At 45.9% G+C, this 21055-nt stretch overlaps 1 protein-coding gene across 4 annotated transcripts in view; it reads right to left on the reverse strand.

Annotated features, from left to right (window-relative positions):
- SYNRG (synergin gamma) overlaps nucleotides 1-2212 on the reverse strand; it is a 115236-nt gene extending 113024 nt beyond the window's left edge. For all 4 annotated transcript variants that reach the window (XM_068269374.1, XM_068269372.1, XM_068269373.1 and 1 more), the window contains exon 1: nucleotides 2143-2212. In XM_068269374.1, the coding sequence (XP_068125475.1) occupies nucleotides 2143-2183 (41 nt within the window). In that variant the 5' untranslated portion in view covers nucleotides 2184-2212. The remainder of the gene's footprint in view (nucleotides 1-2142) is intronic.
- Between the last annotated feature and the right edge of the window lie 18843 nt (nucleotides 2213-21055).

Genomic DNA, 21055 nt, shown 5'->3' on the forward strand with positions numbered 1-21055 from the left:
ATTGCAAGTCATAAAACTCCTTTGAAAACACTTGTTAGTGCAGAGAACAGATGAAACTGACGCTAGTCTAGTTAAGCAGGAAACATCAAAAGGAAAATTCCACTAACGTGATTGGGTGGGCAGCACCCTCTCGAATCGCTAAGTTTCAGATAGGTTGCAGTAAACTACACCCACACTATTCGGCCAATCACAATGCTTATGCTGTAGAGGGTGCTGTTACTATGAAAGTTCCAGCTGGGGCCCCTAAACTAGTGCCGAAATGCGTGTCGCCAACACAATGTTTACCTAAGCAATGTCTGTCAGCGCCGCTCCCCCGCATCGGCACTACCCGCCCGTGTCCCTTCCCTCCCGCTGATAGGAGGGAAGTGACGCGGGCGGGTAGCGCCGATGCGGAGGAGGCGGGGGAGCGGCGCTGACTGACAGCGCTTAGGTAAACATTGTGCTGGCGACGCGCTGCGTGTCGCCAGCACTGCGGGGGGTATAGCGGCGTGCAGGGGGGACATGGAGGCACACCATGGGGCAACGGAGGCTGGTCTTAGTGTGCACAACCAGCCTCTGTGCCCCAGTAGCATAATTAAATACCACCTCGGGTTCTCTTTAAAACTAAAATAAATATGGGATTCCATAGATATAATTGTTTCGCTCAGTTTATTTTCAATTCAGGTTGTCTTTCAAACTCTAAAGCTAAATACTCACCTAACGATGCAGGAAGATGGATCACAACGAGCGTTCCCTGATCCATCACCCTGCCAGCAGGTACACATGATGGCACACAATGGGCGTGAACAAGAGTTCAAGAGATCGCAGTACTTTGTCAGGAGCCATAAGGGATCTTAAAGATCCACTGTGACAGTCAATGCCGCATGTCCTTCACGTACTCACGCAGCTGTACACACATCAGAAACCGTTGCTTGTCGCCAGGAACAAAACAAAAAAAAAAAAAAAAAGGGGGGGGGGCATTCATTTTTCACATAGTGGGTACAGATCTTAAACACCTAAAACCGTCCTTTGTGGTGAGTTTCTTCTGCAACCGTAGCAGCCCAGAAAGGTCACACTGCAGCAGTAACCTTACAATGAACGTATGCCTCACTTCCAAGTTAACTGTGCACCAACATACTACAGCCCTTGCATTGCAATGAAGGGACCCACCCAATCAAAATTGAGTGTGTGTGTGTATATAACTTAACCAAGTGCAGACACCATCACTATTCTCATTAAAGGCGTTTCCAAAATGCTACTTGGACACCCTAAAAAGTGAACCTGAAGTGAGAGGGAAATGGAGGCTGCCATATTAATTTCCTTTTAAGCAATATCAGTTGGCTATTCTGCTGCTCCTCCGCCTCTAATACGTTTAGCTATAGACCCTGAACAAGCATGCAGCAGATCAGGCGTTTCTGACATTATTGTCAGATCTGATAAGATTGGCTGCATGCTTTTTTCTGGTATGATTAAGACACTACTGGAGCTAATTAGTTTCAGTAGGGCTGCCAGGCAACTGGTATTGTTTCAAATAAGACAAATATGGCAGCCTCCCTACACTCCTCACTTCAAAACAGATCTCATAGAAGTACATGTAAACACTGGGGAATCATCTCCTTCCATCATCACCATACAAAAAAAAGAAAAAACATGTAAGATCACTTACATAATTAAATGAGGGTTAAAAAACTGTGGATAATTCTAAAAAAAAATCAGAAGAAAAAAGTGAGAACACGACAGACCAGGGTTAATATTATTTTATAAAGTGAAGCAGAGCATGAAACTGGGGCTCTTGATAACAGCAACAAACAGCCATGATTAGCCTCTACCATCAATAGGTGTAAAAGCCAAAAAGGAAGCACACGAATCAGAAGATCAGATACACATAATGATGGCAGTATAAGGGATATCGTGCATTTCCTTATAACACATTCACGTCAGCGATTAGAGCCCAGCATTCTGCAGACACTGATAATGAATCACTGAAGAATGGAGGCTGGTCTGTGAACAGAGGGACATACGTAATATGACTGTGCCACCAGCTGCACCGGTCCTGTGACTCACTCCACGGCCACCATATCTGACCTTCCTTGCAGTATATCCATACACTACCATTGTAGCATTTCAGAAGAGAGATATAATGAAACAATGCTATATACACACCTGCCGCTCCCGGCACCCCCAGCTCCCGGTCTCATTGCCATTTTTCCGTGTTGTAAATACAGAGGCACAGCCTACTTCCGGCAACAAAAGAGCCTCCACTTCCGCTGCTCGGTGTGTGTCACTGACTGTCACTGTCAGGAGTGGTGATGGCTGTAATGTGGGGTTGGTGAAACATGGCAGGTCGTGCATTGCTATTTAATGTACTGGTGACTCTGCCTTTTCTTGTTCTTATGTATAACAATGCACGATTTACAAGGAGCTGTATTACAGAAGATTTACTTTAATTTTTTTTATTTGCAGATCAGATTCTAAATGCCATTTGTGTTATAAAATTTAGGGCCCTAATAATTCCACAAAAGTTGCACTTGCATTACATGTGTGGTGTTATTGTACAGTGAAGCATACCATACAATTCTTTATTGCCTCTGGAAATGCACACCTCCGATAAACGCACAGCATTTGCATTACTCCAAGACGGAACCCGCCATACCGCATCAGATGTCAACATACCATAGAAATATAATTGAACCATGTTGCAATGATATTGTCCTCTGCGACGCGACAGTCTTATGTTGGCCACCCATATTACAATTTTTAAAAAATATCAAATTGGCAATTTCGATTGTTTTTTTTTTTTTATTTTAATGAAAAATTAGTCTTCAATTATGACACAATCACAACAAAAACATTTGAATACAAGCTATAAACTAGATAATAATTTATAAATGTGTATGTAGTGCTTTGTGCCATTACTGCGCTGTATAAAGGCACACAACACAAACAATCTTAGAAAATCTACCTTACATTAACAAATCTATTCCTTATTTATTTTAACCAAAAACACTACATTTATTACATTGAAGAAATAGATTCTATCTTATGTGTCACTTGACAAATAAAGTTTCTGTATTCTTGAATGTAAACTTAAAGTGACCCTGAACAGACCTAAAAAATGCAATACTGATCTTACCTGGGGCTGCCTCCAGTCCGTGGAATCTCTCGGTGTCCTCTGGGCTCCCTCCGTTTTTCTGCTGGTGGCTCCGTTAGCTGCGCGGCCCGGCTGAGAGTCCTGCACAACTGCACATGTGTAGCCTGTCCGCACGCCCATCTTGCTCGCGCGCCTGTTGCTAAGAGCATTCTGTGCATGGGCCGTTCATTCTTTCAAGAGCCAAGCATGCACAGAACTATCACAGAGATGGGCAAGCAAGCGAGACAGAAGCGCGGACGGGACACACATGCGCAGTTGTGCATGACTTCCTACCGCGTCGCGCAGCTAATGGAGCCACCGGCTGGAGAATGGAGGGAGCCCAGAGAATGCCAAGTGACCACATTGACTATGGGGGGCTGGAGGAAGCTCCAGGTAAGTTCAATATTGTATTTTTTAGGTCTGTTCAAATTTATTAGGTTGAATTACTTTTATACAACTCACCACACGCCATTCAATTTCTGACAAAATTGATATGATTTTTCCAACCTTTCCGATTGTGTTTAACCGTGAAAAATGACAATTTAGATTAAATTTATCTATCAAAATTAAAATTTCTCTTGATTTTTTCACACAATCAAATTGAAGTAAAATCAAACTGAAAAATTGTAACGTGTGGCCACCATTAGCATGAAAGAAGCCTTAGACATTTCTAATGCTTTTTTCTTTTGGATTTTTTAAAGGATTCTGCCGTGTGTGGGTTATTATGGAGACAAGATTACAATTTAAATTTAAGTGAACCAGAAACTCATTTGGTACACACATCCCACCTTGATAGGGCAATTTTACCTCTACCTTGAACATTAATATGCACGGCAACAGATTTAGAGTACTTTGGGTGCATCACGATTGTTTTGATCGTTTTGACAAAATTGCAACTTACTCATTTGAATTGCATTTCTGTGCATTGTAATGCATAGCATTACAATAAAATTATGTTCAAAACACTGCATGGGGAAAAAGCAGACACAGGCAGTTGTTCTCTGGAAGCACAAACACAACAATGCAAAGGAACGCAAAAACAAGAGGCAGGCCATGGAAGTAGATTTGGTTCCCAATTTTTTACTGGATCAACAGCAGCGGACAGTGTATTGTCCGCTCCGATGGTCCAGGGCAGTTGCGTTACCCTCATAGGCTATATGGGGGAACGCATCTGCCTGCCCGGGATTATCGTGAACTGCAGAGAACTGCGGTCCGCTTACTGCAACCGATCCCACGGATCCATTTCAGAGTGACAAGTGTCAACAGCTAGTATTTATAAAATAGGAGCCTTTAACTGTTGGTTTAGTAATGAGTGGAGAACGGACAAATAATGTCCGTTCTCTGGCACAAGTGGAAACACAGCTGTAGAGTAATAAAAGCCTCTAACAAACATTTAAATGTAAAAAGAAGAGGTAGAATGGATTATTTTTAGTAATGAGCGACATGGGCAGCACGGTGGCGTAGTGGTTAGCGCTCTTGCCTTGCAGCGCTGGGTCCCCAGTTCAAATCCCAGCCAGGTCAACATCTGCAAGGAGTTTGTATGTTCTCCCCCTGTCTGTGTGGGTTTCCTCCAGGCACTCTGGTTTCCTCCCAAATAACTTACAGATAAGTTCATTGGCTTCCCCCTAAATTGGTCTACTACGATATATGCACTGCACGATACATACATAGACATATGACTGTGGTAGGGACTAGATTGTGAGCCCCTCTGAGGGACAATTAGTGACAAGACAATATACTGTATATCCTCTGTACAGCACTGTGTAATATGTTGGTGCTATATAAAATACTTAAATAAATTGTTAGTATGCATTTTTCAACTGCTATTGAGATGCCCTGAGGGCTAAAAATGCTGCTCAGTTCACTTTAAATTGTAAGCCTACTTGGCCACAGTCCTCTATCTTTGGGTCTTGGATTTTATTTGTTGAGTATTTCAGTTTTTAATTTGCTCCCTGTATTGTTTATTGTCCAGGGCTGTCTACTATAGATTATAAATAAAAGATAATAATAACACTTGTGGTTTATTGGTCCCTGAAGAGCTGCACTTTGGCATGATACTCTTCTGTTTCATGAAGCAGAACACTATTGCAGCCCATTTCCTGTAAAAATCAACTGAAACAGCATGCCTTTTGGGGTCCTTTCTTACTGTGCTTTTTGCAATACCATCTCACCACAACGATGCCGAAAAGTCAAGTCAAATAAAACTATTCTTCACTACCACTGTAAATGCACACGTTGCTTGGTAAACACACCATAGGATTATCATTGTGTCATGTTGCAATGTGATGATCAGCCCTGTTTCTAGGGGCGGGCCAGGCGGGTGACCACCCTGAGCACTGTAAGGGAGGGAGCGCAGTGATGGAGGGGGAGCCGTGGGGCTCTCCTCACCGCGGCTGAGTCCCAGTGTGGCCGAGGCTCCCCCCTCCATCACCTATACGGGGGGAGCACCTAGTTAGTTAACCTTTACTGGCTGCACCTAAACCTAGCTACCTATACTGAAGGCACCTTTACCTAGCTACCTATACTGAATGCACCTTTACCTAGCTACCTATACTGAATGTACCTATACCTAGTTACCTATACTTAAGGTACCTATACCTAGCCTCCTATACTTAAAGCGGACCCAAACCAAACATTTGTTTAATTCAAAATATTTAGTTGCACCACTCTGACACATACAAATGTAAATAAACACTCCTTCAAGCCTATGAGCATTTCAGTGCATGCTTTTTACCCTTCTCTGTTCATAACTAGGGTTATACAGGTGGCAGCCATCAGCAATTACTCCTTTGCTGGACACCATCTACTCCACCAGTTTGCCGGATTATTTGCCGGCAATATGAAAGAAAGGGAGGGGTTTCTCCAATAAATGTAAAATATTTTATATTTGTCATCATGCAGCTGAAAAAAGGCTGCTATTTATTATTATAATTTAGAAAATAGATTTTATTTCTGAAATCTTGTATTTTTAGTTTGGGTCCACTTTAAGGCACCTATACTTAGCTACCTATACTGAAGGCACGTATATCTAGCTACCTTTACTGAAGGCACTTATACCCAGCTCAATATCTCCCTACTGCCTATACCCGGCTACCTATACTGAAGTCACCTATACCTAGCTACCTATACTGAAGACACCTGTACCTAGCTAACCTATATTGGATGCACTTATACCTAGCTACCTATACTGAAGACACCTGTACCTAGCTAACCTATATTGGATGCACTTATACCTAGCTACCTATACTGAAGGCACCTTTACCTAACTACCTATACTGAAGGCACCTATACCTAGCTACCTATACTGAAAGCACCTATACCTAGCTACCTATACTGGCAGCACCTATATCTAGATAACCTACATTGGTGGCACCTATACCTAGCTAAACTATACTGGCTGCATCTGTACCTAGCTAACTTATACTAGGAGCACCTATAGCTAGCTATCTATACTGGGGACACCTACAGCTGGCTACCTATACTGAGGCACTTATGCCTGGCTAATCTATACTGGGGGCACCTATAGCTGGCTTCCTATACTGGGGACACCTATGCCTGGCTACCTATACTGGGAGCAGCCATACCTGACTATACTGGGGGCATAGTATGGGTTCGCAAGTCCACTGGGAAGGGGGGGGGGGGGGGAGGCAATTTTTACACTCTCTCCCTGGTGGCAATTTAGCCTAGAAACTGCCCTGGCAATGATATTGTCCATGGCACAGTGTGAAAGGACCCTTATAAGAACAGCTTTAAAGTGGCCATACACTAGTAGATGGCCACCAGCTGTGCCCAAAAGATGAATCCCTCTCTGATTGAAATCAGATCAGACAGGGCTCTATTCCTGTCACACTCTGCAAATAGATTTGTAACAGATTTCAGCTGGAAATCTATTAAAAATCTATGGAGGCGCAGAGCAAAGCTGGCTGGTCCCCTATGTCTCCCTTAATAGTGCTCACTCAGTGCCCCTGCAGAGTACTCGCTGCAGAGTGCACTCACCACTCACCTGTCCTGATGGTGCGCTCCCTTCTGTGTCCCTCCATCCCCAATCAGTGGTGCCTGTTGTTTGTGACCCGACAGCATGTATGTACTTGCATAACATGCTGCCGGGTCATGGAGAAGTACTGGTGTTCAGGGATGGAGACGGAAGGATACAGACTGGAGGGAGTGCACTGGCCGGACAGGTGAGTGCATTCCGCTGCTGCAAGTACTCTGCTGGGCCCTGGGGGAGTACTATTAGCTCTGGGAAGACCTGAGGGCCCATCACTGGCTATGGGCCTATGCATTTGACTATTGCCGTACTCCCATGCACTTTTAACTGAAATCGAAATGATGATTGGGTTGCTATGTTTGGGTATAGAGAGTGAACAATGATGGGCAAGTTTACAGAGTTCAGTGTACATTAGCAGCATGTAGATGTTTGTATTCTGTCTCAGTTGATAGATTGATAATCCTTAACAGGGTACTGATTTTTACTGTCAGATTTGCCATGGGTCTTTTGTCACTGTTTCAATTTTTCTCCCTAATTTCCTTACTGGGCATTTTTCTTCCTGACGCCTTACCTCTCCCCAACATTAAACCCCTCCTGACACCTAATCCTAACTTCCATCCTTCATGTTAACCCCTCATTAATGCCTAGCTCTAAACTATCCTCTAATGTTATCCCCTTCCTGATGCCTAGCCCTAACCTTCACTGCTAGCTTTAAACCTTTCCTGACTCCTAACCCTAATGATTAAAGCTCACCGCCCTCATACCATGCTTTGACCCTCTTACACTGTAAGCCTAAGCTTAATGGGTAAACCTAAGTTATACTCACCATCTGGTATCTTTAGTGGGCAAGGTTTCCTCTTTACAATAGCTAAAATGCAATACCAAATGTTAACACCTAGCAACACTAACCTGGTGTAGCGTCTCAGCTGTACATAACTGATAAGATGCATAGGCTTTCTTTAAAAAGGAATGGCGGTTATAGCTGGCACAGAAAGTTCGTTTCTTGGAGGTGAAGCTTTGTGGCTTCTGCATAGGCTGCATGGAAGTTGAGGGTGGGTAGATACCGTGCCAGTGGCTATGTCTTTGTAGCTTATGGTTGTCATTTTTGGCACTGGTCCATTCTAAATAATCAATTCACAGAAATGTAGGTACAGTGCTACAGTGCTTCTGCAGCTATTTCACACGTACTTCATGTACAACATCAAGAATGCGCCCCGTGGCTTGATAAGCTGCTTTGATATGTATGACTTAGCAGCAAGATTACAGTTATTTTTATCTGTGTAGTGTTTTTTTTCTTTTAATGACATTCATTGCTTTATTTGGAACATGCAACACAGATATATGTGATCATGAAAATCTCTCATGTTCATTTATTTCTGGTTACTTCGAGTTGATTTTTAAAACGCAAGAGAGTGCAGCTATAGCGGTCTTTGGCCAAAATCAATCACGGGTAAACAGCAGCGGTAATGAAGAGGAAATCACATATTTATTTTATATTTATTCAGACTTTAGCTCTAAAGTAGACCTATAGGCACCCTGGTTACTTGCTTTTGTTGGAAAATAAGCTATATATTCATAGGTATGAATATTACTCCTAGGTAAACAAAACTTATACTGACCTGATAAAGTAATTTTGCTCCAACGCTTCACCCTCCAGATCCCTCTTTCTGCTTACATGCAAAAAGGGTGCCAAGGAAATTTGGGCACCCAAAAACCTGATAGTAGAATATTAGTAAATTTACCAATATTCTTCTGTTTCATTGCAAATGATGGTAGTAAAATATCAGTAAAGAATACTGATATTTTACTACAGCTATATACATCCCTATTCTCACACTGAACCTTCCCTCTACCAATGCCTAACCTTAACCACCTACTCCCCACGCCTAACTTTAACCACCCCACCCCCACACGCCTAACCTTAAAGAGAACCAGAGATCCTGTAAAAAAAAGAAGTTATACATACCTGGGGCTTCCTCCAGCCCCATAAGCGCTGATCAATCCCACGCCACCGTCCAGCACTGCCCGCAGCTATGAGAACCGGAACCTCGCTCTGCCGCCAGTCGGAGCCAGTCTAGAGTAGCAGAGGTGCGCTCTTTGCGTATCTCTGCAGCACTGTATGGAGAGATATGTAGAGGACGCACTTCTCCTGCTTAGGCGTAGCCCAGCTCCGATGACGTCAGCGACGAGAGCCCGTTCTAGTAGTTGCGGGCAGCGATGGACGGCCGGGTGGGATCGATCAGCGCGTATGGGGCTGGAGGAAGCCCCAGGTATGTATAACTTTTTTTCTTTACAGGATCTCTGGTTCCTTTTAACCACCCACGCCCCATGCCTAATGTTATCTACACCCCTCCACATTCTGTGTAGAGAGGTGGGGAATAGGCAGAGGAGAGGCAATGTAGGGCCAATGACAGCTGGGGAAGGGATGTTCTTAACGCCAGAGAGGGCGTTTTGCAGCAGTGCCACTTCTGCAAGGGACGCCGCTTCCCCCTGTTAGTTGTCGACAAGCTGCTTAGCATTTTCTGGGGGTGACAGCCGGGGGGGGGGGGGGGGGGGGGGTTGGGTTCGGGGGAAGGGCAGAGAGCAGAGCGAGGGGGACACAGCGGCATATCATGGAGCAGGGAACATGCCTCTGTGTCCCATCTGCTCCCCCCCATGCACCACCTTGGGTACACTTTAAGCTGTTTAGAAAACAGGACTGAATTTGTGCTCGAATAGCTCAGAGAAGCTCTTTGCATAGATAACAAGTGACATGATGAGATAAACGTGTATGTACAGTGCAAAACATATTAATACCCAAGCTGTTTACTTGTTTTATTTCGCTGCCTGAAAGAGTTAATTTGTAGGCATGGAAATGACAGCTTATGCCTTGTCAGTACCTTGTCGGGAACATAGTGAACATCACTGATAAGCAAATTACAGCCATAAAAGTTTTCCTGGCAGAATACAACTTCTGAGAACAGAGGGAGATAGAAAAAGGTCAGGGTCAAGGGACAACAAAACATTCAATCTAGTTTGTAAATGTTTAAATATAAAATAAAACCTTGGGATATCTTTAAAAAGCCATTTTTAGAAGTAGGAGGATAAATACAAGTGTTTATCTCATCAGTTTATTTTCACTTTGGGTTCACTTTAAGGGCCAGGAATACAAACACTCTCACATTACTAAACTGAAAGCAGGAAGCTTTGAAGCACTAGTTGTCTAATTCCTCTTACATGAAAATTTCCCTAAAGCTTGTTTGTGAGCATATAGAGTAGATATAAAGAGAAAGAGGCGGTTGCTTCACATATGCATCACATGGTTAGATATTATAATAAATTTATTGAGTGTTGCACCTCTTGTACACGCGCTGATAGGAGGCGGGCCACTGTCTTGTCACAGCAGCTCAGTCTGGTCTGAGGTATGTGTAGCAGGGAGCAGCGGGATGGGGACTGTAGGATATGGCCGCCGAGAAGGGGAGGTGGGAGCAGGCACTGGGGGAAACTATACTACCTATTCTGGGGCAACAATACTATCTACTGGGGCAACTATACTACCTATACTGGGGGAAACTATACTACCTATTCTGGAGCAATTATACTATCTATACTGGGGGCTACTATATTAGCAGGGCCGGCCTTAGGTTTCACAGCGCCCTGAGCATAACCAGATTTTGCCCCCCCAATTCATCCTCTTTGCGTGTGAGCGCACCACACACATACACTAATGGGGCTGCCCCCAGTATAGATTAGATAGGTAGCTGCCCCCAGTATAGATTAGATAGGTAGCTGCCCCCAGTATAGATTAGATAGGTAGCTGCCCCCAGTATAGATTAGATAGGTAGGTGCCCCCCAGTATAGGTTATATAGGTAGGTGAGCCCAGTATTGGCTAGATAGGTATCTGCCCCCAGTATTGGCTAGATAGGTAGCTGCCCCCAGTATAGATTAGATAGGTAGGTGCCCCCCAGTATAGGTTATGTAGGTAGGTGCCCCCAGTATTGGCTAGATAGGTATCTGCCCCCAGTATTGGCTAGATAGGTAACTGCCCCCAGTATAGATTAGATAGGTAGCTGCCCCCAGTATAGATTAGATAGGTAGGTGCCCCCCAGTATAGGTTATATAGGTAGGTGACCCCAGTATTGGCTAGATAGGTATCTGCCCCCAGTATTGGCTAGATAGGTAGCTGCCCCCAGTATAGATTAGATAGGTAGGTGCCCCCCAGTATAGGTTATGTAGGTAGGTGCCCCCAGTATTGGCTAGATAGGTATCTGCCCCCAGTATTGGCTAGATAGGTAACTGCCCCCAGTATAGATTAGATAGGTAGGTGCCCCCCAGTATAGGTTAGATAGGTAGGTGCCCCCACTATTGGCTAGATAGGTAGGTGCCCCTCCCCCTTATAGTGGAGGGGGAGCCGTGGGGAGGGCAGCCCGACCTCTCCCTCCCTTCCTCTCCGGGCTGCCCTCCATGCTCCCCCCTCCGATGCAGACTGCAGAAAGAACAACTCACCTCCCTCCCTGGTTCCGATCGCCGGCGCCTCTCACTTGCCGCTGGTCTCCTCTTCTACATTGTCACTGATGCACACTAAACTTCCTGTTAAGCAGGAAGTTTAGTGTGCATCAGTGACAATGTAGAAGAGGAGACCAGCGGCATGTGAGAGGCGCCGGCGATCGGAACCAGGGAGGTGAGTTGTTCTCTTTGCAGTCTGCATCGGAGGGGGGAGCACGGAGGGCAGCCCGGAGAGGAAGGGAGGGAGAGGTCGGGCTGCCCTCCCCGCGGCTCCCCCTCTATCACGGGCATGTTTGCCAACTTTGCCTCTCAGCCATCACCCCCAGCAGCGGCACCAGGGGACGGAGCGACACGGACCCAGCTGGGGCCGCAGCTTCGCATTAAAACACAGGCGGCAGGAGCGCCCCCTGGAAGCCGGCGCCCTGAGCGATCGCACAGGTCGCTCAGGTCAAAGGCCGGCCCTGTATATTAGCTACCTATTCTGGGGCATCTATACTACCTATACTGGGCAAACTACACAACCTATTATGTGGCAACTATACTACCTATACTGGGGGCTACTATATTAACTACCTATTCTGGGGCAACTATCCTTTATAAACTGTGGGCTTCTATATTAGCTACCTATTCTGGGGTATCTATACTACCCATACTGGGAAAACTATACTACCTATTCTGGGGGAACTATATTACCTATACTGGGGGCTGCTATGTTAGCTACCTATTCTGGGGCATCTATACTACCTATACTGGGGAAACTACACTACCTATTCTGGGGCAACTATACTACCTATATTGGGGCTACTATATTTGCTACCTATTCTGGGGCATCTATACTGGGGAAACTATACTACCTATACTGGGGCAACTATACTATCTATACTGGGGACACCTATACCTGGCTACCTACCTACCTATACTGAGGGTAAACATTTTCATTCTGCCTCAGGCAGCAAACAGTCTAGAACCGGCCCTGGCTACACCAGGTTGGACTGTGGGAAAGAGAAGGGTTGTCAGACACTGAGGATTGGAAGATAAGGGGGTGGGGCAAAGCATGATGGTGATGGTTGGAGAAAGGATCTGTGCAGTCTGGGATAGTTTTGAAACTGAAGAATATGGGTGGGTAAAACCAGCCCTATATCATGTTTTTTTTATTGAATACGTTAGACTTTAGATTTGATGAAAAGATCATCTGTAACTGTGATGATTCAGGGGTAAAGGAACAGAGAGAGAAAGCATACAGCAGCAGACAAAGCTGAACCTGACAGACTATGTTTTTGGGCAGCAGACTCCACTCAGAGTTGACTAGATAATAATTAGACTAGTCACAATTACAAAAAAAAAAGATGTTTTGGAAATTTTTAGAAAATGTGGATTGAAATGGAAAAATGTTCCATTATGGGAATAGGTTAGGCCAGGGGTCTGCAACCCGCGGCTCCAGAGCCGCATGCGGCTCTTTTTCACCTTTGACGCGGCTCCTAGGCCGCGGCTCAGCCGTGGCTCAGGTAGTGTGTGTCAGTGGCTGCGGCGCGCATGTGACGTGTGCTGCCGCTGGCCGGCAGCCTATCAGAGAGGCCGCCGGACCGGTGGAGTGCAGGGCTTCGGGCGGCCATTTTCCCGTAGCCCTGCAGTGTAATGCAGGCAGGACGTGACGTCGGGAAGGAAGAGGAACGTGGGAGTTGCGCGCCACAAGGAGTTCGGGACCGGAGGTCGGAACAGGAGGAGATCGTGACAGGAGTAGAGTGGGGCCGAACCTCCGATTTTAGGTTCGCGAACCGGGTTCGCGAACTTCCGCGTAAGGTTCGGTTCGCATAAAAGTTCGCGAACCGCAATAGACTTCAATGGGGATGTGAACTTTGAAAAAAAAAAATTATGCTGGCCACAAAAGTGATGGAAAAGATGTTTCAAGGGGTCTAACACCTGGACCCCCAGGTGGAGGAGTGGGATACATGCCAAAAGTCCCCGGGAAAAATCTGGATTTGACGCAAAGCAGCGTTTTAAGGGCAGAAATCACATTGAATGCTAAATGACAGGCCTAAAGTGCTTTAAAACATCTTGCATGTGTATACATCAATCAGGTAGTGTAATTAAGGTACTGCTTCACACTGACACACCAAACTCACTGTGTAACGCACCGCAAACAGCTGTTTGTGTAGTGACGGCCGTGCTGGACTGGTGCGCACCATGCCGAGAACAGGTATGCAGTGGCGGGTTCACTGAACAGAACAGGTATGCAGTGGCGGGTTCACTGAACAGAACAGGTATGCAGTGGCGGGTTCACTGAACAGAACAGGTATACAGTGGCGGGTTCACAGAACAGGTATGCAGTGGCAGGTTCACTGAACAGGTATACAGTGGCGGGTTCACTGAACACAACAGGTATGCAGTGGCGGGTTCACTGAACAGGAATACAGTGGCGGGGTTCACTGAACACAACAGGTATGCAGTGGTGGGTTCACTGAACAGTACAGGTGTGCAGTGGCAGGTTCACTGAACAGGTATGCAGTGGTGGGTTCACTGAACAGGTATGCAGTGGTGGGTTCACTGAACAGGTATGCAGTGGTGGGTTCACAGTACAGGTATGCAGTGGTAGGTTCACAGTACAGGCATGCAGTGGTGAGTTCACAGTACAGGTATGCAGTGGTGGGTTCACAGAACAGGTATGCAGTGGTGGGTTCACAGAACAGGTATGCAGTGGTGGGTTCACAGAACAGGTATGCAGTGGTGGGTTCAAAGAACAGGTATGCAGTGGTGGGTTCACTGAACAGGTATGCAGTGGTGGGTTCACAGTACAGGTATGCAGTGGTGGGTTCACAGAACAGGTATGCAGTGGCAGGTTCACTGAACAGGTTCACTGAACAGGTATGCAGGTACTGAACAGAACAGGTATGCAGCCAGGAACAAGCTAAGCCTAACTAATCTTTCCCTATGAGAGACAGTCTGCAGCAGCTCGCCCTACTCTCACTAACGCAGGCACACGAGTGAGCGTAATGGCCGCCGCTGCCTGCCTTTTTTTAGGGGGGGGAGTGGCTCCAGGGGCTAGTGTAGCCTAATTGGCTACACTGGGCCTGCTGACTGTGATGTAGAGGGTCAAAGTTGACCCTCATGGTGCATTATGGGGCGAACCGAACTTCCGCAAAAGTTCGCCTGCAGGACGCGAACGCGAACCACTGAAGTTCTCATGGAACCGTTCGCAGGCGAACCGTTCGGCCCAACTCTAGACAGGAGGTCTTCTGACTAGGTGAGTAAATGGGTTTTTCTTTTCATATCTGCTGAAGGATTGTGCATATTGGGGTCAGATCTGCTGAAGGATTGTGCATATTGGGGTCAGATCTGCTGAAGGATTGTGCATATTGGGGTCAGATCTGCTGAAGGATTGTGCATATTGGGGTCAGATCTGCTGAAGGATTGTGCATATCGGGGTCATATCTGCTAACGATTTGTGCATATTGGGGTCATATCTGCTAACGATTTGTGCATTTTGGGGTCATATCTGCTAACGATTTGTGCATATTGGGGTCATATCTGCTAACAATTTGTGCATATTGGGGTCATATGTGCTAACGATTTGTGCATATTGGGGTCATATCTGATCCTGTATATAGCATTAAGGTAAGAAACAATATATGCAGTGTTAGATTTGTTTTATAATGGTTGTGCGGCTCCCAGTTTTTTTCTCTTTTCGGAAACGGGTCCAAGTGGCTCTTTATGTCTTAAAGGTTGCAGACCCCTGGGTTAGGCGGAGTTTTGTTTCTAAGTATATTAGCAAAAGGAACAAACAATAGTTGAGAGATGCTGCCCTCTGCTGGACAAATTATACGTAGTATGTCTTTTAGTTCAGAAACCTTCACCATCTGTTAAAGGACAACTGAGGCAAGAGGGATATGGAGGATCTTGCTGATCCTCTGCCTCTCATACTTTTAGCCACAGACCCTGAACAAGCATGCAGCAGATCAGGTGTTTCTGACATTATTGTCAGATTTTACAAGTTTAGATGCATGCTTGTGTCTGGTGTTATTCAGACACCACTGTAGCCAAATAGATCAGCAGGACAACTGATATTGTTTAACAGGAAATACAGTCATGGTAGAAATTGTTGGCACCCCAGAATTTTTTCACAGAAAAGTATTGCTGTAACACGTTTTGCTGTACACATGTTTATTCCCTTTGTGTGTATTGGAACAAAACAAAACAAGGGAGGAAAAAAGCATATTGGACATAATGTCACACAAAACTCCAAAAATGGGCTGGACAAAATTATTGGCACCCTTACTTTAATATTTTGTTGCACACCCTTTGGAAAATAACTAAAATCAGTCGCTTCCTATAACCATTAATAAACTTCTTACACCTCTCACCCAGAATTTTGAACCACTCTTTCTGTGCAGACTGCTCCAGGCCTCTCTTATTATTATTATTATTATTATTGATTTATAGAGCGCCAACATATTCCGTGGCGCTGTACAAAGTAAGAAACAAACAGGGGGTACATAATAATACAGACAATGCTATACACCAAAATACAAGATACATAGTTAGTGACAAAATACAAAGAATGATACAAAATACAAATTATAGAATTGGTAATGACAGTGATAAAATTAACATGATGAATAAAATGTATAATGGTTACCAAGACACAAAAGGGGGAGAGAGCCCTGCCCTTGCGAGCTTACAATCTAAAGGGAATGGGGGGGGGGGGGGGGAACTGAAGGAGGGGTTGTATGCAGCAAATATATAGAGGCTTTGTGTTTTAGGATACCTAGTAGGAGTGCAATTTGGTCTTATTACAAAGGGAAGTGGCCTAAGGTAGAGCATATGCTTGTCGGAACAAGTGTGTTTTTAGAGAGCGTTTAAAGGTATCGGAAGGGTGCCTTTTCCCAAGAGCAATTTTAAGATCTCTCCACAGGTGTTCAATGGGATTTAGATCTGGACTCATTGCTGGCCACTTCAGAACTTTCCAGCGCTTGTTGCCATCCATTTTTGGGTGCTTTTTGATGTATGTTTTGGTTCATTGTCCTGCTGGAAGACCCAAGATCTTGGACGCAAACCCAGCTTTCTGACACTGGGCTATACAGTGCGACCTAAAATCCTTTGGTAATCCTCAGATTTCATGATGCCTTGAACACATTTAAAGGGAAGGTTCAGGGAGGGTGGTTAAAAAATAAAAATCAATTTCCACTTACCTGGGGCTTCCTCCAGCCCGTGGCAGGCAGGAGGTGCCCTCGCCGCCGCTCCGCAGGCTCCCGGTGGTCTCCGGTGGCCGACCCGACCTGGCCAGGCCGGCTGCCAGGTCGGGCTCTTCTGCGCTCCAAGGCCCGGCATTTCTGCGTCCCACGCCGGCGCGCTGATGTCATCGGACGTCCGCCGGGCTGTACTGCTCAGGCGCAGAACTACTGCGCCTGCGCAGTACAGCCCGGCGGACGTCCGATGTCTTGTCACCGATCTGTCCGTCACAGGGGCTCACAATCTAGTCCTCTAAGAAACCTACCTGCTTTTGATGATGTTTCCGCCGAGACCCGGGCGAAATCCGTTGCTTCCGGGTCTCGGCGCTTGTTCCCCGCTGTTGAGGTCATTGCTGAGACACAGAACGCACATTCAGATAGGCAGAGGACGCATTCGCAATTCGCCCTCCGCAGATGTAAACAATAGTCAGCTGACTCCCGTCAGCTAGGTAGGGTTAACACTGTGTGATTGGATGTGCGGAGTGTTGCCGGCCACTGATTGGTTGAAAGTTCTATTTAAACCTGCAGAGTGCTCCCAATCATCGTCCGTGATAAGCATAGCTTTGGCTAGGTGCTGGGTGTGCACTCACTTGTTGTTATTACTGGATCTTGACCTTTGGCTTGTATTGACGATTGTTATCTGCTGTGATTAACCCTTGCATTGTTTCCTGGATACCCTTGCCTGCTGCCTGGACTGACCGCTGCCTTGTTTCTTGGATACCCTTGCCTGCTGCCTGGACCAACCTTTGCCTGTTAACTGGATACCCTTGCCTGTTACCTGGGCCGACCTCTGCCTGTTTACTGGATACTTTACTGGATACTCTTGCATGATGTTTGGACCGACCATTGCTAAGTTACTGGACAATCTAAGGCCTAGTGCACACCGGAGCGTTTCCGCTGCTGTTTGCGATCTCGCTGCAGCTCTGCCCGCAGCCGTTCGCCGCAGCTCAGACCGGTCCCCGGCGATGACGTCAGAGCGACCTCCAGGTCGCTCTGTACTGCGCCTGCGTGAGCGGTGCTGTCAATCACCGCCACGTGGGCTGGAGCAGACTGCGCAAGCGCAGAACTACTGCGCCTGCGCAATCCGCTCCGACCCACGTGGCGGTGATTGACAGCGCTGCTCACGCAGGCGCAGTACAGAGCAACCTAGAGGTCGCTCTGACGTCATCGCTAGGGACCGGGACAGACCCGCGGCAAACGGCTGCGGGAAGAGCTGCGGCGAGGGACATCCTGGAAGCTTGGAGCTGGAGGAAGCCCCCGGTAAGTACCACTCATTTTACTATACTTTCCCTGATGACTCCTTTAAAGTGGAAATTAACTCTTGTAAAGGGCAAAAGGAAAACAGAGCAATGCACCCCGTATGTATTTCCAGTAGAGGGTTTAGCCTGTTTAATCCCCCCTCATTTGTGTCTAATCACAAGTTGTAATTTGATCTGTCCCCTGTGTCACCTGATTGCCATGGCAGAGATGGCAGATAAGCTCCTTTGAAAGCACAGGATGTTAACAATATGTCCGCTTCCATGAAAGCAGGAAATAGTAACACTGCAGATTTATTTTTTCAGCTGTAACAAAGACTTTTTTTGTTTAAAAGTTATTATGCTGTTGTGTATCTTTTAGAGGAGAGAGGACGTTCTGAGATCAGGTCCGCTTTAAGTGGGCATATGAGGAGATTCATTGGGGTGGCACACATTTTGGAGTCTGCAAATGTAAGGAATTGTACATGTAATGGTCTCTAGATTCATCCCTGCCTGAGAATTCCTTGCTGGGGTTTGGAAATAATTTCACTTATCTGTGCTTTCTTGCAGTCAACACCCAATAGGTAATTCCTTTGTCAGGTTAATTATTCCTCAAATACCAGAGAGAGCCAGATATAAATTTGGGATGGAAGGCACTTTAGTTACTTTGATAATATGGTATGAGATCTCTATGATCATCCACTGTTGGAAATGATTATTTGAATCCCACTGCCTCATTCAGTGCTGGATTTCCATATTAGGAGCCAACACTAATGTGATACTATCTCTTATAGCCACAATTAGCGGCTATTAATGAAACTGGGGATTGCAGAGGGGGTGGGAGTGGGGGAGGGGGTGATGTTAAGGTTAGGCATTAGTTGGGGGGCTTAGGATTAGCCATTTTGCGGCAGGGATACTGGTGGGATGGGGGGGGCGTTTAGGGTTGAAAATTACCGATATTTTACTATTGGAATTTAGTGGAATAGTGGCAATTTTATCGTTATTCCACTAGCGGCTTTCGCTGAGGCCCAAATGACTTTGTCGCCCTTTTTGTCTGTACCCCTACAACCGTGCCTAGTATAATATCAGGGTACTTATCCGTTAGCCGGGCGCATCCGGCAGGTGGCGCTAATTACTATTCCCCCTCCAGGCCGACATGGATGGTAGGGAAAGATGTAACTCTGGTGGAGTTTTGTCGCCACCTAGAGGGTGTGCCCGGCAAACGGATAAGTACCAATATCAGTTGTAAAAGCACCGTCACCTGCACTGCGTAATGTGAACCAGGTCTTTTATAGTAAATAGACATTAGTAAGATCGCACAAAGCTTTTACAAAAGTGAGAGTGAATTTAGCTTTTCCCGATTCTCTCATTTGGGCTGAATTACAAAGCCTATCTCATGCATTATCTCTCGCCACTGATTTTTCATACTACACCTAAATAAACTAGGAGCAAATCACTCAAAATATGCTATTCTGATGACTTAATTCATTGTTACGTATTACTCTAGTTTGCTTGTTGGGAGCTTAAATGTTTATATAGTAAAAAAACAGTAATGAGAGCGGATTCACGTGAAATGTTTTGTGATTCAAGCCCATGGTTTGTTTCTAGTTTATCACAGCCCCATTCACTGACCTAATTATACATTAGCACACACTCAAGGATTTATCAGGTGAAGAGGAGCAAAGAAACCTAATTAAAGCAGACCTGAACTGAGAGGGATATAGAGGCTGCTATATTTATTACCTTGTAAACAATACAAGTTGCCTGGCTGTCCTGCTGGTCCTCTGCCTCTAATACTTTTAGCCATAGAACTGGAACAAGGATGCCGATCAGGTGTTTCTGACTGAAGTGTGATGGGATTAGCTGCAAGCTTGTTTCGGGTGTGTGATTCAGACACTACTGCAGTCAGAAAGCAGCAGGACTTTCAGGGAACTAGTATTGCTTTAAAGGAAATAATTGTGTCAGCCTCCATATCCCTCTCACTTCAGGTGTAGTTTAAAGAAGATATAACACAAATTCCCATAATTCATTGCAGAATGGTAGAAAAAATGATAGAAAAGGGGTCAGGCAGCAGGAGAGAGGACCCATACTACAATCTGTACATCCTAATTTCTAGACACACTGAAAACAATTTGTAGAGACATTAAAGAGGAACTTTAACCACGGATTGAACTTCATCCCAATCAATAGCTGATACCCCCTTTCCCATGAGATATCTTTACCTTTTCTCAAATAGATCATCAGGGGGGGGGGGGGGGGGTCTGTATGGCTGTGTAATGATCTGCTCTGCTGTCTGCACAGGCAGACAGCTGTTTGACCATTTTGTAAATCTGAGTGCGGCAGGTCCCTGGAAAAAGACCTGTCTCCACTCTGCAAGCTGCAGAGTTGCTGTTCTGGGGAGGAATTTGCATCCACTTGTCATGCAAATTGCTTAGCTGCTTCCTCTGATGGCTTGCAGTATAAAAACCATTTCTTCCCAGAATTCCTTGCTGGTCATGATGGTTTGTTCCTGCTAACTTGCCTGGAAGTCTCAGCCCTCTGCTCATAGTAGGCTATTATTGCTAGCTTAGAGTTTTTACACTTTGGGAGTGCTCCCAGCATTCCTTCTAGCGCAGTCAGGTTGTATTATCTGTTTGCCTTGTACTGTCTATCTGTTGCGATTGTCTTGTCGCCAGCGGCGGTCGACAGGAAATCGTTCTGTCTGTTTGAATCGCATTCGCCCTAGCGGTAGTGGCGGTGGTTCCTTCTGTGTTCTGCCTTAGGGGTGCAAGCCAGAGCAGCGGTTGCTACTGGTTGCTCCATCTGTCTGTCTGTTTGGATCGCATTCGCCCTAGCGGTAGTGGCGGTGGATCCTTCTGTGTTCTGCCTTAGGGGTGCAAGCCAGAGCAGCGGTTGCTTCTGGTGGCCCCGTCTGTCTGTCTGTCTGGATCGCATTCGCCCTAGCGGTAATGGTGGTGGTTCCTTCTGTACTCAGTCTGGGAGTGTAGGCCAGAGCTGCGGTTGCTGCTGGTT

This window comes from Hyperolius riggenbachi, chromosome 2, assembly GCF_040937935.1.
Source record: "Hyperolius riggenbachi isolate aHypRig1 chromosome 2, aHypRig1.pri, whole genome shotgun sequence".
NCBI lineage: Eukaryota > Metazoa > Chordata > Amphibia > Anura > Hyperoliidae > Hyperolius > Hyperolius riggenbachi.